Source organism: Hypomesus nipponensis, chromosome 12, assembly GCF_054491055.1.
Source record: "Hypomesus nipponensis isolate SF chromosome 12, ASM5449105v1, whole genome shotgun sequence".
NCBI lineage: Eukaryota > Metazoa > Chordata > Actinopteri > Osmeriformes > Osmeridae > Hypomesus > Hypomesus nipponensis.
In genome coordinates, this window is record NC_140372.1 from 6,559,190 (window position 1) to 6,576,551 (window position 17,362).

The 17,362-nt window shown below is 41.3% G+C and overlaps 2 protein-coding genes across 6 annotated transcripts in view; one reads left to right on the plus strand and one right to left on the minus strand.

Moving 5' to 3' along the window:
- The first annotated feature begins 1,412 nt into the window (after window positions 1-1,412).
- On the plus strand, window positions 1,413-5,431 carry zswim2 (zinc finger, SWIM-type containing 2). 5 transcript variants are annotated; one of them, XM_084667374.1, is made up of 10 exons: window positions 1,413-1,458; window positions 1,765-1,915; window positions 2,069-2,145; window positions 2,216-2,256; window positions 2,377-2,602; window positions 2,890-3,141; window positions 3,280-3,364; window positions 3,459-3,547; window positions 3,773-3,941; window positions 4,114-5,431. In XM_084667374.1, exons 2-10 carry the CDS (start codon window positions 1,766-1,768, stop codon window positions 4,870-4,872), a joined length of 1,848 nt encoding a protein of 615 aa, XP_084523500.1. In that variant the 5' UTR covers window positions 1,413-1,458; window position 1,765; the 3' UTR covers window positions 4,873-5,431. The 5 variants fall into 5 exon arrangements, with proteins under 5 accessions (XP_084523500.1, XP_084523501.1, XP_084523499.1 ...); XM_084667375.1 differs by having other exon boundaries at window positions 1,416-1,637; XM_084667373.1 differs by having other exon boundaries at window positions 1,416-1,625.
- A 1,759-nt stretch (window positions 5,432-7,190) lies between these two features.
- fam171b (family with sequence similarity 171 member B) overlaps window positions 7,191-17,362 on the minus strand; it is a 115,654-nt gene continuing 105,482 nt past the window's right edge. The window contains exons 5-8 of the mRNA XM_084668378.1: window positions 9,308-9,478; window positions 8,889-9,005; window positions 8,674-8,797; window positions 7,191-8,532 (exon numbers count right to left, since the gene is read on the minus strand). Coding sequence (XP_084524504.1) covers window positions 7,191-8,532; window positions 8,674-8,797; window positions 8,889-9,005; window positions 9,308-9,478 — 1,754 coding nt within the window. The remainder of the gene's footprint in view (window positions 8,533-8,673; window positions 8,798-8,888; window positions 9,006-9,307; window positions 9,479-17,362) is intronic.

Here is a 17,362-nt window from a genome sequence, read left to right on the forward strand (position 1 = left end):
AAATAGTGACACTGTACAATGATGACCGAAATAAAATTATGCATTGCTCTCTAAAAAAATTGTAAGCAGCCACTTGAACTCCTCCAGGGGGTCTCAAGTAACCGTGCACAAAAAATACATCTTAGTTCTGGGTGAATACAGTCATTATATCATTTTTACTGACTGTAGGAATCTTTGAGCACAATAAGACATTGGTTCATCCATCAGTTTTTATCAGCAATGACTCTACAAACTATTTTATTGTTTTAACATCGATAACATATAAGGCAACAAGTACTGTATCCTAGTTCTCCATTTTGTCAGTAGAGGAGGAGAATTTTTTTAATGTTTAGACAAACTTGATTTGTTAATTATGCACAATACCATAAACTACAATAATATTCCTCGGCCAAATGCTTACAATAAATAATTGTATCTGAAAATCTGTTTCTTTGTATTTTGCTTTATAATTTCCCAGTCAACCCCCACTCCCCAATGTGGAAAGGTAAACCTGTCATCTAAAAATGACTGAATCTGCCCAGATGGGGGTCATAACCTACGCTGCATGAAGCAGCCAGGGTGTCACGTTTGGTATCGCAGCAAGAGACAAGAGGGCGACCCTTCAACATGTGCTTGCTGACCTTTAGCTCCTCACCTTCCTGTAAGGATGCCCTCCCTCTCTCTCTCTCTCTCTCTCTCTCTCTCTCTCTCTCTCTCTCTCTCTCTCTCTCTCTCTCTCGCTCCCCACCCCTCACTTTCTCTTTTTCTCCCTCGTTTTCCTCTCTTTCTCTCTCTAATATAAACACAGAGGAGGCAACTCAATAAACTCAAAGACTCATATATATTACTAAAACTGCATGGAGTGAAACTAAAGCATGAAATAGCCTATATTAAATGTCAACAAAGACTTTCTTCTTTGTTCTCTGTTTACAACCTCCCAGCATGTGTCTGATGAAACAAGGCAGAGAACAGAGAGTCTGCCAACACATATGATTCTAATCCAATATGGTTCGTACAGTATCCCACTCAAACTGCGATAGCCAGTGAAGGAAACTTGAGGGCTACAGAACTTAGTCTAGGAGAGGCCCTGTCAGTCCAGCCCCGGCCGGCATTCAACAGAAGAGATCGATCAAAAACAACCAACATAGGTTTCAATCCAAGAAAATCTACTTCACACCATTTTAAAATCTGAATGTGATACAAAATTAAATATGTATATGTTGTTTTCAAAGTGACAGACTACAGTACATCTGAAATTGGCATCTCTAGCTATACTTATTCAGACAGAGAGTGACAAAGTGGTCTACCAAGTATGTATATTACAATGTTGGATATTTCCATACTACATTTCTATGGTCGCATATAGCAGCTGAGCAAACAGCACCCTCTAGTGTTATAATAATGAATGACGCGAAAGAGGTGGTCCCATTATTTCCATGACAACAATACTTGGCAAACAGGTGTTAATAAAATACCAAGGTAAACTCAGATCTGTCAGCTAGCTAACAAGATGGATGAAACGACATTATACTAGAAATAGGGTGGTTGTTCATCACAAGGCTTTTGATAGAATACAGTCTATCTCTTTTCTAAACGTAGTAACAAATGTTAACAAAAACTAGCTAACTAGATCGTCTTCGTAACAGGTACAGTAGAAGGTTAGCTACAGTACAGTAACTGTACACAGTATTACAGTAGTCGAGGTCCACTTTTTGACCATTGCTACTACAAGTGACTGGCGGACTTGAAGTTTGAACTTATAGTACTGTTCGTTAAATGTACCAGTATGTTTAGAAAAACAACCTGGAAGAACACTGTAAGCGATGCAGTTAGTTGGCACCAGGACCAAGCCCTGAACACAACTATATTCATACTGAAGGAATATGGTCCAATCGGATTCTTGCTCAAAGAGGAAGGGGAGTCCAACAACTTTAAAGTAAGGCACCATGTGAATCCTCGCATAATTTTGCTAAAGTAGCCTAGGCTTGGCAGCAGGCAGTCCGATTTTTTCTTTTAAAATATATTCAATTGCTGATATTGATATTTCATTACATTGCAGTTGTTTTATCATAATGCATTGATCTTTCAGGTTTGCTTAGGAGATCCACATACTTGTACCTGTTCAACTTTTCTCAAAGACAGGGACCCTTGCAAACACATTTGCTGGTAAACAGAAAACCTATAACTATTGTTAATGTGACTAAGAATTTGTAAACTAATTACACTTTAATTACAGGGTTTTAATTAGGAAATTCAGACTGCCAAGAGAACACGAATGTAAGTTCTTTAAAATGCCTATAGGTCTGCTGTTTCCTGAATCTTAAGACAAAATCGAATCCATGTAAAGATAAATTATATATTAATGTGCTGTTGTTTTTGTGTTTTATCCACTTCCAGACTGTTTTCAGCAGGGCCTTGTGGAGAGGCAAATTGTGGAGGTGCTGCATGGTTTACACAAGAGCAAAACCCCGCAGCACCCGGACTCGTTGGCCTCACCTGATGAGAAGCCGGATCTGGACCAGGAAGATGGGAGCATACACCAGAAGGGGATCCAAGCTCAGGATGTGTGTCCCATCTGTCAGGAGGAGCTACTGGAAAAGCTTCTACCTGTGTGTTATTGCAGGTTGGTTTGACAATAATAGATAATAATAATACATTATATTTATAATCCACTCAATATTTAGACAATCTCTGTTTGCTACAAAGCATGTAATACAAATTAATATATATATATATATATATATATATATTTATAAAAAAACTATCAATTTAAAATAAAATAAAAAAAGATCATGGCTTACCAGCTAATTCTGAATGAATTCTTTAAGAACGTTCTGATTCAACGGAAAACTGCCTTCAAGCATAGCACCTTGCGACTATTTCCTGTAATTTACCCACACCAATTTTCAGGTTTGGTTGTGGCAACAATGTTCACATCTCATGTATGAAAGTGTGGGCTGACCATCAGCCCCCGTCGGATCTGAAAGCCATGGTGAAGTGCCCCCTATGCAGAGAGGACTTTGGGCCTTTGAAACTCCTGCAGGAACAGGTGAAGAACTCTGCCAAGCTCTACACGGCTGCAGAGAGAGAGAAGCCGGACAAACACCTGGGCGTCCTCTGCAACAATTGCAGAGTTTGTCCTATTACAAGGAAGTGCTTCAAGTAAATCAACGTTTCTTTCTGGTGTCAAAATAATACCCTGGCCTAATGCAGTACCATAATAATATTTGACCTTGACATTGTACTTACTGTATGTCTCCCTTATATGCACCTCATCTCAGTATAAATAATTATGTTCAGATGCACTGTCTGCAGTTATTACCATCTCTGTGAGGAGTGCATGAGGAGGAATTGTCATCCACAGCATATATTTGCAATGCGAATGGTAGGCACCTTTCGTGAAACATTGTGAAATGTCTCATGTGTATTGTTTTGACAGACAGTCTCAGCAAATAATATGGTTATTTAATCTCCTTTAGAAACGGACCCAGAAGTGGAGACCAGTGAAACAGCTGGTCTTTCACACATTGGAACCTCTGGAGACAACTGAGCTGTCAGAGAATGCCAGGCAAGAATTCCCTCATCCATGGAATACTTTCAGTCCAAAATCCACACATTTGATAAAGATTTAAAGTACTATAGTGATACTTTGTAGTCGAAAACTATAAATCGCAGTCACTCTTACATTTAGCAAAAATCTTTTTAAAATGTAAGATGTGAATTATATGCGGAAATTTGCAATCATTGAGCCATGTTGAGATTGAAACACAATAAATTTTCCTCCACATCTCAGCTCGGTTCCAATAGAGAGTGACCCAGTGCCAGAACATGTGGTGAAGAGCCTTCCTGTGGTTTGTGTGAGGATAGGCAGCCGACTATTGGACCCTGGTCAGCAGTGCAGAATGTGTCTCGGGAACTTTAACCTTGGTCAGAATGTCAGAACTCTGCCCTGCCACCACAAGGTTCATATAAATATATGTTTCTGAATTTTAATCATAATTTATTCAGTTTCCCTGTAGACAAGAATATATTTTCAGTGTAGCTCTTTTCATGTCAGAATGAAGAAATAGCAAACACTTCATTGAATTGTAGTCCTCCCTGTCTCAAGGTTGATCATTTTTTTCTCCTCTTTAGTTTCATAGAGATTGCGTTGACGGATTTCTACGGAGGTCCAACTTCTGCCCCCTGGACGGCTTTGTTATCTTCAACCCGTTGCTGTGGTGCTGCAAATGGGACAAGAGCGCAGGAAAGCTGGCCTCTGCCCTTACACACACCCAGACCAAGCTCTCTGACAAGCAGGAGCAGCTGTTTGTCCCTGGAGTGTCCCTCCTTCATAAGGCAGTCTCCAGACCTTTTCCCTCCCTGGGTGTAGCTACCTCTGATGAACTCGCTGGTGCCCTCTTACCAGAGCCAGTGATCCACGGCTTACAGGGTCTACGCATCAACAAGTCGAGCAAAGAGATGATAGATCACCAGAGAGACACGGAAGAGAAAAGAGTTCTTTCGAAATCTCTTCTAAGTAAGAAAAGCTACTCGTCTGAACAACTCGGCCCTTCTGACCAGCTTAGGAAAGATTTATTAGGGGTAAGACCAGGAACTAAGTCACGCCTGTATAAAATGAGAACAGGGCAACGTAGGACAGTCTCGTCAGACAGGTTGGCAGCCAACGGAGGGAGTGGAGGAAGCCTGCAGGGCCTGTTTGTAGGTTTAAGAGTGACTGAAGCAGAAATGACCGATGCCCCTCCTCATAACGCTGCCAGCATCCTGCAAAGAAACAGGACAGTGAAGAAGCTGAGAGCCAGACCCAGACTCGACCCTGGGGACAGGCTAACTTCTGGGCTGAGAATGGCTGGGGTGCTTATAAGTACTCAACACCAGGGAAAATCTGAATGAGACCTGGCGGTCTATATGAAGATGTGTCCTTCAACTGGAGTGTAAGAGTAGGATTAAAATGATTAATCACTCAACAAAGTAATGAGAGGACTGTACTGTATATGACAGTTAAGATTGGCAACTCTGGCCTGAGGAAGCAAACTTCCTGTTTGCTGTGATTTAACTACCTGTTTTCTGCTAAAATTATTATTATACCGCCAACACTTTTAAGAAAAATGTGTCACTCATTATTTGGTATCAAGTGAGTTTATTAAGTAAACTTGGTAAGTGCACAAAAAGGCAGACTAATACCACTACTTTCATATACAGAAGTAAACCAACACAAGTTGCCCATTTTGTAAGCTTTAAGCCTATAAATGAAGATACAGTAGAAATACAATACAGCACATTGAAATAAATACAGGGATATACATTCAGCAAATGCCACTTTTCAAATTTTCAATGGCAAAATAAAAAATACAAAGTTAATTCTTTCAATCCCCCTTTTACAGTATGCCTCATTACTGATCTGGTGCACCACTTGCGATGCTACATTTATAATTAAGGTACAAGTTGCTACAATTCAAAGTTTTTGTGCTGTATGGTCTAATGGTATCTAAAGCTTGAATGTGTTATATTGTGTCTTGAAACCTTCTCACTCTAAACACTGGGATGCATTCTCTCATAACTTCTTTGCTAAAAGCTAAGGAAATTGAGATGTTGTACATATACCGTATGCACATTATAAACATAAAAAGACCATCACACACAATGCTTATACACAAACAGCTATTAATGTAGCTAACTACCATATTGAGCCCATAAGCACTGAGGGAAAATATGTCACTACACTACCATGAAGGAAGACTAAATATGGCCACAATGCCGATGATGTTTCAAATTCAGCACACACTAATATTGCTGGATAAGTCGTTTTCAGGAAATTAGCATCAGTTTGTGCTACATGAAATTTCTTCACAGTAATAGGTCATTGAATTAATAACCTCTATTGCCAATTGAGTGCTGTGAAAACTGAAGACTTTGGCTGTGTTCTATTATAATAATGTAACAATAACAATGTATTAATTTCAGACACTTTTATCCAAATCGACATACAGAGGAGAATTTTAACCTGCAACCTCAAGATCTGCAGACAAATGCTCCATCACTCACCTACACCCACCTCTTGTTCTGTAAGTTTTCATTGTGATTTAAATTACTTTAAACGCATATTATACAGTCTGTACTGTATGTCTACTCCCCAACTGTGGTAAAATACAATATCACAAACAGATAAAAGTGTTCTGTGCTTGGCTGAACTCATCAATGAAAACCTCATCAAGCCATATGAAAGAGATCAGTGTGAGAATTATGACTAGCAAACCTTTGAACAACTACAGTTACTACAATGTTTGACAAGTATATTAATGTAAGATATGACTGTTTACATCGACCTCCCTCAGATTACGGCAGCATTCACATGGTTTAAGACGCTTTATGTAAAATCTAAGTAACTTCTTTCTTGTTGCACACAGTGTAATATTTCCTTTCATGCATTCTCAAATAAAGGGGTCAAGCCCCAAAACAATGAAGACCTCACAAGGGGCAGTTGTGCATCGCAATATAATGTACATAGGTGTCTGCTTTCCAGTGCTCTTGTATTGTTGGTCCAATATAAGACCTTGAATATATTGCAAATGCAACCTGGACTCTTTAAATTGAAAGAAAATTGATGGTTTGAAGGCCAGCTGACAGTAAATCAGAAGTAAGCACTGTGGATGTGTAGTTGCGTAAATATAGATTTTCTTTCAAAAGCAGGCAATTATGGTGCGAGTAACTGTACTGTACAAGGACTCTCTTTATACAGCCTTCTCATCTGTTCTATAGATATAATTTCCAGTAGATTCTACAATGCTCAAAATCTGTATCCTTTAATTTGATCGCAAACTATCAGCACACATCCAAAATAACAACAGGCTTAAGGAAGGCACCCTCTGGTGCTTTTCTCAAGAATTAGGGGGCAATGAGACATGCGTAGACACTGTAGAGCGTCCCGCTGGTGATTATTCCAAGTTTAGGGAGAGTCTGCAACTGTCGCTCGGCATGTCAACCAAATTGTCAAACTGACAAACATCCTGCCTCTGTAGCTTACTTCGTTTGTGACTTTTTGTCACGCAGCAATGCACTGACCACTATGCCAATATGTATGCAAGTTTTAGGGTTAAAGACTTTTCCATGGAGGACAATTTGAATTTGGAAATGACCGTGCAGTCAGGACTGAAGTAAGGCTCGATTTCTCTATTTTGTTGATTGGCTGACCGTATTTGTCAGTTGGAGCTTTAACTTCGCTTCGTCAACTGCCTCTCCTCTCTGACATGCCTGGCACTCCTCTTGTCGGCCCTCCCTTTATCCCTCACCTTCCTCAGCCGGCGTGGAGGCGGTGTGGCCCTGGACTCGCTGTCCTCCTGAGCGCTGGAGGTATCCATGCCATCGCGCTCCTCTGGAATGTTGGGGATGGCGCCGCTGCTCCCGTCCAGAATGTTCCGGAGGTAGGGGTCTTCGGGGGTGCAGGTGGCTGTGGTCCCGCTCTCACTGCTGCTCAGATCCTGGTCCTCGCCGTAGCGCCCCCTGCTGTGGTAAGGGAAGGAGGACGCCCTCCCTGAGGCCCTCTCCCTCTCCGCCTCGCGGATGCTCTGCAGCGGCTCGTTCATGTCCACCCCGGAGTCCAGGCTCGTGTCGTTGCTGCTGGTCGGCCGGTGGCGGCCCTGGAGCTCGATGATGGAGTGGCGAACCGAGGCGGCGGGCTTCCCATCCAGAGACACAAACCAGGCCCTGGGGTGAGGAGAGGAGGACTTACCTCGTGTCAGCTCCAGCAAGGTGCGCTCTGAGACCCCTTGTAGCTCACTGGGGACCCCGTGGCCACCTCCATAGGGCCCCATGCCAGCTGCCTCGTTGAGGGTCCCCGGGACAGACACGGAGGATTCGAGGAGGCTGCTATATCGGCCCCACACTCCAGGGTTGGAAGCCCCCTGTCCTTGGGGTGGAGTCTCCAGTGCCTGGGGCTGGTCCTGACCGCCCTGCTTGGGGTCAAGACCCGTCTGGGAGTGGTGGGGGATCTTAGGAAGGGTCTGGGTATAGTTGTCATTACTGCCACCCTCCAAATGAGGGTCATAGTCGCCTCCATTGCGGGGGAAGGTGGCTGACTTGCAGCCTGACCCTTGCTGCTCCAGTGAGCTAAAAAGCTCAGGGGCCTGGATGATGGCTACGGGCTGGTTGTAGATGTGGACCAGCTTGTCTTGGAAGAACATGTCCTGGCCTGCCCCCATCCCGGCCCGGTTCTGGTCAGACCTGTCCCTCAGGCGCGCCACCTCCTCGCTGTTGATGTAATGAGACGAGGACTGGGGCCCCTTGGTGCGGTCTGAACCGACATTCTCGTACAGAGGGCCCGCAGAGCGAACCCCTGGGTCTTCTACGTAGATGTTGTAGTTGGCTTTGTGCCTAGGAGTGGATGAGGGGTCACACTGGACGCTGCGTGAGGCCAGGCCGTGGGCTCTCTCACCGGGGTGGAAAGACAGGCCGTGGCCCCCTTCCTCCAGGTGGGTGGAGGTCGTCTGGTCCTTCTTCATAACCGACAGTTTGGAGAAGCGCACACTCCTCCTCCTTGGTTGACGACGTGAACCTCTGAAAACAAGAAAAGAAACATTGAGAATGAAAGGAATTAAACTGGTTGGTGCTGGTGGGGTATCTGTTGTATCTGAATTTTTTTAGACATGCAAAGTGTGAAAGTTACAATTTGGACATACTGCAGAACTGATCTCTTACCCACAATGGCAAAGCAGCACACACAGACCCCCAATGACGATCGCCAAAGTCCCACCCAATATTCCCACAAGCAAGTAACTGTGGTATGACAGGAATTCCATGGAGCTTGCATGTCCCATATAATCTGTACAGGCAGAAATTTGCACCATCAACTATTGAAACCAATTTAGTCAAAGTACTCTATTGTGGTTAATTTCCATTCATTTGTAACATACCACTGGAGGAGGGAATGGATGCAGCCATCCAGTACCCAAGATGAGAGGCCATGTAGGTCCAGACCAGGTGATTGTTTACCATTTTTACTATTCCAAGACCCTGATTCTCCCAACCACCTTAAGAAGAAAATGTGGAATATAAGAAAAAAACGTTTATTCAACGTCTTATTCTTACTTGATTCATGTTATCACTTAGTAACTTTGTCTTGAAAATGCTACACAATAAAAGTTCACTTTCTTATTCTAACCTAGACCTTCTGATAGGGGGTTGTCTGGATCAGCAGAAATATTATTCTTATCTGTGTAATTCTTATTCGTAGTGCCCTAACAGTACGCATTAAGTATCCAGCACATTAGCGACCTACTGTTCTGCAGCCAAGTAGATAAGTCAAGTTCTTGCCAAAGTAAAAGTCACCGACCTGTCTTGGTATTAAAGGCCCAGGCAGGCACGGTGTCTGAGGGCCTGAGGGAGGTGGGCTCTGCCAGGGGGAGGGTGATCTGGATGGGCCCCCGCACCTGGAGCTCCTCACCAGCAGAGTACAGGCTGGCACTGACAGCCGCCACGGCCTTCAGCTCAACACTTTTGTATCCTGCACAAGGGTGAAATAGTCAATCAAACATTGGGGGGGACAGCTGTGCGACTTTCTGTGTTGGGCTTATTACCCCATTGTACCCATATACATTCACTCACAATGTCAGTAAGAGCTATTGATGTCAGTCTGGTGTCCTGTACCTTAAAACATGTTATGAACTACTACTCTGTTAATATTGTCTAACATCTCCAGAAACTTTTTTTCAAAGAAATTACGGACGTCAGCAGCTGATGAGTCTCTCTTTTTCATTTTTGGCCACAATACTGCGAAATACAACAGCAACGCAATTCCATAGAGATGAAAATCATGAAGGAAGAAAGAACAAATGGCAAGACTCTAAAATAACTTGCTAGATAGCCCAATTCAGAGCCCAAAACACTTTCAAAGCTGCTATCCCAGTTTGCTGGGAAGCCAGGCTACATGCTGTTTAGGTTGCTGTCGGCTAGCTTGTCAAAAGTCCCATACAAGATATTGCAATTGAAATTTGCACTAATTCTACAATTCAAAATTCTAGTGTAATTCACCTAGTCGTTATCTCAGGGATTATGTTAGCCAAATACTGGATATTTACCATCCATAAATATGTGCCAAATGTCTGTTTGATGTCACGCTGCTAACTCAGTCACTCATTCGGGGTGGTTATTTCATCGATTCACACTAATCTGGAGCCGTTGTTTCTGATTTAGAGTCATCCTCGAGCCATTATAAGACAGGTCACCATTTCTGACGGCCGTCAGAATGTGTGACCCACAAAAAAAAAGATGTTTTAAGAATGTGTGTTCCCACAGTAACTGCTTCCCAAAGGTATTCAAACTTTCAAAGATGGTTTGGGGTAGTTATTTCTTTGATTCACACTGATCTGGAGCCGTTGTTTCAGATTTAGAGTCATCATAGAGCCATTATCAAAGAGGTCACCATTTCTGACGGCCGTCAGAATGTGTGACCCACAAAAAATATATATATATGTGTTTTTTTTTTTTTAAGAATGAGTGTTGCACCGTAACTGCTTCCCAAAGGTATTACAACTTTCAAAGATGGTTTGGGGTAGTTATTTCTTCGATTCACACTAATCTGGAACCGTTGTTTCTGATTTAGAGTCATCATAAACCCATTATCACACAGGTCACCATTTCTGACGGCCGTCAGAATGTGTGACCCAAAAAAATATTTTTTAAAGAATGTGTGTTCCCACTGTAACTGCTTCCCAAAGGTATTAAAATTTTCAAAGATGGTTTGGGGTGGTTATTTCATCGATTCACACTAATCTGGAGCCGTTGTTTCAGATTTAGAGTCATCTTAGAGCCATTACCACACAGGTCACCATTTCTGACGGCAGTCAGAATGTGTGACCCACAAAAAATATATATATATATGTGTATTATTTTTTTTAAGAATGAGTGTTCCCACTGTAACTGCTTCCTAAAGGTATTAAAATTTCGAAAGATGGTTTGGGGTAGTTATTTATTCGATTACCACTAATCTGGAGCCGTTGTTTCTGATTTAGAGTCATCATAGAGCCATTACCACACAGGTCACCATTTCTGACGGCCGTCAGAATGTGTGACCCATAAAAAAAAGATGTTTAAAGAATGTGTGTTCCCACCGTAACTGCTTCCCAAAGGTATTAAAACTTTCAAAGATGGTTTGGGGTAGTTATTTCTTCGATTCAAACTAATCTGGAGCCGTAGTTTCTGATTTAGAGTCATCATAGAGCCATTACCACACAGGTCACCATTTCTGACGGCCGTCAGAATGTGTGACCCATAAAAAAAAGATGTTTAAAGAATGTGTGTTCCCACCGTAACTGCTTCCCAAAGGTATAATCATTTCGAAGGATCGCCTGGGGTAGTTATTACATCGATTACCACTAATCTGGAGCCGTTGTTTCGGATTTAAAGTCATCATATAGCCATTACCACACAGGTCACCATTTCTGACGGCCGTCAGAATGTGTGACCCACAAAAAAAAAATATAGGCCTATATGTGTATTTTTTTTTTAAAGAATGAGTGTTCCCACCGTAACTGCTTCCTAAAGGTATTAACATTTCGAAAGATGGTTTGGGGTAGTTATTTCTTCGATCAAACTAATCTGGAGCCGTTGTTTCTGATTTAGAGTCATCATAGAGCCATTACCACACAGGTCACCATTTCTGACGGCCGTCAGAATGTGTGACCCCCCTCCAAAAAAACAATGTTTTAAGAATGTGTGTTCCCACTGTAACTGCTTCCTAAAGGTATTAAATTTTCGAAAGATCGCCTGGGGTGGTTATTACATCGATTACCAATAATCTGGAGCTGATATTTCTGATTTAGAGTCATCATAGAGCCATTACCACACAGGTCACCATTTCTGACGGCCGTCAGAATGTGTGACCCACAAAAAAACAATATTTTAAGAATGTGTGTTCTCACTGTAACTGCTTCCCAAAGGTATTAAAACTTTCAAAGATGGTTTCGGGTAGTTATTTCTTCGATTCAAACTAATCTGGAGCCGTTGTTTCTGATTTAGAGTCATCATAGAGCCATTACCACACAGGTCACCATTTCTGACGGCCGTCAGAATGTGTGACCCACAAAAACAAAATATATATGTGTATTTTTTTTTTAAGAATGAGTGTTCTCACCGTAACTGCTTCCTTGAGGTATTAAAATTTCGAAGTATCGCTTGGGGTAGTTATTAAATCGATTACCACTAATCTGGAGCCGTTGTTTCTGATTTAGAGTCATCATAGCCATTACCACACAGGTCACCATTTCTGACGGCCGTCAGAATGTGTAAACCACAAAAAAAAAATATATATGTGTATTTTCTTTTTTAAGAATGAGTGTTCCCACTGTCACTTCTTCCTAAAGGTATTAACATTTCGAAAGATCGTTTGGGGTGGTTATTTCATCGATTTACACTAATTTGGAGCAGTTGTTTCTGTTTTAGAGTCATCATAGAGCCATTACCACACAGGTCACCATTTCTGACGGCCGTCAGAATGTGTGACCCCCCTCCAAAAAAACAATGTTTTAAGAATGTGTGTTCCCACTGTAACTGCTTCCTAAAGGTATTAAAATTTCGAAAGATCGCCTGGGGTAGTTATTACATCGATTACCACTAAACTGGAGCCGTTGTTTCGGATTTAGAGTCATCATAGAGCCATTACCACACAGGTCACCATTTCTGACGGCCGTCAGAATGTGTGACCCACAAAAAAAAAATATAGGCCTATATGTGTATTTTTTTTTTTTAAGAATGAGTGTTCCCACCGTAACTGCTTCCTAAAGGTAGTAAAATTTCGAAAGATGGTTTGGGGTAGTTATTTATACGATTCACACTAATCTGGAGCCGTTGTTTCTGATTTAGAGTCATCATATAGCCATTACCACACAGGTCACCATTTCTGACGGCCGTCAGAATGTGTGACCCACAAAAAAACAATATTTTAAGAATGTGTGTTCTCACTGTAACTGCTTCCCAAAGGTATTAAAACTTTCAAAGATGGTTTCGGGTAGTTATTTCTTCGATTCAAACTAATCTGGAGCCGTTGTTTCTGATTTAGAGTCATCATAGAGCCATTACCACACAGGTCACCATTTCTGACGGCCGTCAGAATGTGTGACCCACAAAAACAAAATATATATGTGTATTTTTTTTTTAAGAATGAGTGTTCTCACCGTAACTGCTTCCTTGAGGTATTAAAATTTCGAAGTATCGCTTGGGGTAGTTATTAAATCGATTACCACTAATCTGGAGCCGTTGTTTCTGATTTAGAGTCATCATAGCCATTACCACACAGGTCACCATTTCTGACGGCCGTCAGAATGTGTGACCCACAAAAAATATATATATATGTGTATTTTCTTTTTTAAGAATGAGTGTTCCCACCGTCACTTCTTCCTAAAGGTATTATCATTTCGAAAGATCGTTTGGGGTGGTTATTTCATCGATTTACACTAATTTGGAGCAGTTGTTTCTGTTTTAGAGTCATCATAGAGCCATTACCACACAGGTCACCATTTCTGACGGCCGTCAGAATGTGTGACCCCCCTCCAAAAAAACAATGTTTTAAGAATGTGTGTTCCCACTGTAACTGCTTCCTAAAGGTATTAAAATTTTGAAAGATCGCCTGGGGTAGTTATTACATCGATTACCACTAAACTGGAGCCGTTGTTTTGGATTTAGAGTCATCATAGAGCCATTACCACACAGGTCACCATTTCTGACGGCTGTCAGAATGTGTGACCCACAAAAAAACAATGTTTTAAGAATGTGTGTTCCCAATGTAACTGCTTCCTTAAGGTATAATCATTTCGAAAGATCGCCTGGGGTAGTTATTACATCGATTACCACTAATCTGGAGCCGTTGTTTCTGATTTAAAGTCATCATATAGCCATTACCACACAGGTCACCATTTCTGACGGCCGTCAGAATGTGTGACCCACAAAAAAATTTTTTTTAAGAATGTGTGTTCCCACTGTAACTGCTTCCCAAAGGTATTAAAACATTCAAAGATGGTTTGGGGTAGTTATTTCTTTGATTCACACTAATCTGGAGCCGTTGTTTCTGATCTAGAGTCATCATAGAGCCATTACCACACAGGTCACCATTTCTGACGGCCGTCAGAATGTGTGACCCTCAAAAAAACAATGTTTTAAGAATGTGTGTTCCCAATTTAACTGCTTCCTTAAGGTTTTAAAATTTCGAAAGATCGCCTGGGGTAGTTATTACTTCGATTACCACTAATCTGGAGCTGTTGTTTCTGATTTAGAGTCATCATAGAGCCATTACCACACAGGTCACCATTTCTGACGGCCGTCAGAATGTGTGACCCACAAAAAAAAGATGTTTAAAGAATGTGTGTTCCCACTGTAACTGCTTCCCAAAGGTATTAAAACATTCAAAGATGGTTTGGGGTAGTTATTTCTTTGATTCACACTAATCTGGAGCCGTTGTTTCTGATCTAGAGTCATCATAGAGCCATTACCACACAGGTCACCATTTCTGACGGCTGTCAGAATGTGTGACCCTCAAAAAAACAATGTTTTAAGAATGTGTGTTCCCAATTTAACTGCTTCCTTAAGGTTTTAAAATTTCGAAAGATCGCCTGGGGTAGTTATTACTTCGATTACCACTAATCTGGAGCTGTTGTTTCTGATTTAGAGTCATCATAGAGCCATTACCACACAGGTCACCATTTCTGACGGCCGTCAGAATGTGTGACCCACAAAAAAAAAAATGTTTAAAGAATGTGTGTTCCCAATGTAACTGCTTCCTTAAGGTATAAACATTTCGAAAGATCGCCTGGGGTAGTTATTACATCGATTACCACTAATCTGGAGCCGTTGTTTCTGATTTAAAGTCATCATATAGCCATTACCACACAGGTCACCATTTCTGACGGCCGTCAGAATGTGTGACCCTCAAAAAAACAATGTTTTAAGAATGTGTGTTCCCAATGTAACTGCTTCCTTAAGGTATTAAAATTTCGAAAGATCGCCTGGGGTAGTTAATATATCGATTACCACTAATCTGGAGCCGTTGTTTCTGATTTAGAGTCATCATAGAGCCATTACCTCACAGGTCACCATTTCTGACGGCCGTCAGAATGTGTGACCCCCCCTCCAAAAAACAATGTTTTAAGAATGAGTGTTCTCACCGTAACTGCTTCCTTAAGGTATTAAAATTTCGAATGATCGCTTTGGGTAGTTATTAAATCGATTACCACTAATCTGGAGCCGTTGTTTCTGATTTAGAGTCATCATAGAGCCGTTATCACACAGGTCACCATTTCTGACGGCCGTCAGAATGTGTGACCCACAAAAAAACAATATTTTAAGAATGTGTGTTCTCACTGTAACTGCTTCCCAAAGGTATTAAAACTTTCAAAGATGGTTTCGGGTAGTTATTTCTTCGATTCAAACTAATCTGGAGCCGTTGTTTCTGATTTAGAGTCCTCATATAGCCATTACCACACAGGTCACCATTTCTGACGGCCGTCAGAATGTGTAACCCACAAAAAAACAATGTTTTAAGAATGTGTGTTCCCAATGTAACTGCTTCCTTAAGGTATAAACATTTCGAAAGATCGCCTGGGGTAGTTATTACATCGATTACCACTAATCTGGAGCTGTTGTTTCTGATTTAGAGTCATCATAGAGCCATTACCACACAGGTCACCATTTCTGACGGCAGTCAGAATGTGTGACCCACAAAAAAAAATATATAGGCTATGTGTATTTTTTTTAAAGAATTAGTGTTCTCACCGTAACTGCTTCCTTAAGGTATTAAAATTTCGAATGATCGCTTTGGGTAGTTATTAAATCGATTACCACTAATCTTAAGCCGTTGTTTCTGATTTAGAGTCATCATAGAGCCATTACCACACAGGTCACCATTTCTGACGGCCGTCAGAATGTGTGACCCACAAAAAAAAGATGTTTAAAGAATGTGTGTTCCCACCGTAACTGCTTCCTAAAGGTATTAAAACTTTCAAAGATGGTTTGGGGTAGTTATTTCTTCGATTCAAACTAATCTGGAGCCGTTGTTTCTGATTTAGAGTCATCATAGAGCAATTACCACACAGGTCACCATTTCTGACGGCCGTCAGAATGTGTGACCCACAAAAAATATATATATATGTGTATTTTTTTTTTAAGAATGAGTGTTCTCACCCAAACTGCTTCCTAGAGGTATTAAAATTTCGAAGTATCGCTTGGGGTAGTTATTACATCGATTACCACTAATCTGGAGCCGTTGTTTCTGATTTAGAGTCATCATATAGCCATTAACACACAGGTCACCATTTCTGACGGCCGTCAGAATGTGTGACCCCCCAAAAAATATATATGTGTATTTTCTTTTTTAAGAATGAGTGTTCCCACCGTCACTTCTTCCTAAAGGTATTAAAATTTCGAAAGATCGTTTGGGGTGGTTATTTCATCGATTTACACTAATCTGGAGCCGTTGTTTCTGTTTTAGAGTCATCATAGAGCCATTACCACACAGGTCACCATTTCTGACGGCCGTCAGAATGTGTGACCCCCCTCCAAAAAAAAAATGTTTTAAGAATGTGTTCCCATCGTAACTGCTTCCTAAAGGTATTACAATTTCGAAAGATCGTTTGGGGTGGTTATTTCATCGATTCAAACTAATCTGGAGCCGTTGTTTCGGATTTAGAGTCATCATAGAGCCATTACCACACAGGTCACCATTTCTGACGGCCGTCAGAATGTGTGACCCACAAAAAAAATATATATAGTGTTTTTTTTTTTTAAGAATGTGTGTTCCCACTGTAACTGCTTCCCAAAGGTATTAAAACATTCAAAGATGGTTTGGGGTAGTTATTTCTTCGATTCAAACTAATCTGGAGCCGTTGTTTCTGATTTAGAGTCATCATAGAGCCATTACCACACAGGTCACCATTTCTGACGGCCGTCAGAATGTGTGACCCACAAAAAATATATATATATGTGTATTTTTTTTTTAAGAATGAGTGTTCTCACCCAAACTGCTTCCTAGAGGTATTAAAATTTCGAAGTATCGCTTGGGGTAGTTATTACATCGATTACCACTAATCTGGAGCCGTTGTTTCTGATTTAGAGTCATCATATAGCCATTACCACACAGGTCACCATTTCTGACGGCCGTCAGAATGTGTGACCCCAAAAAAAATATATATGTGTATTTTCTTTTTTAAGAATGAGTATTCCCACCGTCACTTCTTCCTAAAGGTATTAAAATTTCGAAAGATCGTTTGGGGTGGTTATTTCATCGATTTACACTAATCTGGAGCCGTTGTTTCTGTTTTAGAGTCATCATAGAGCCATTACCACACAGGTCACCATTTCTGACGGCCGTCAGAATGTGTGACCCCCCTCCAAAAAAAAAATG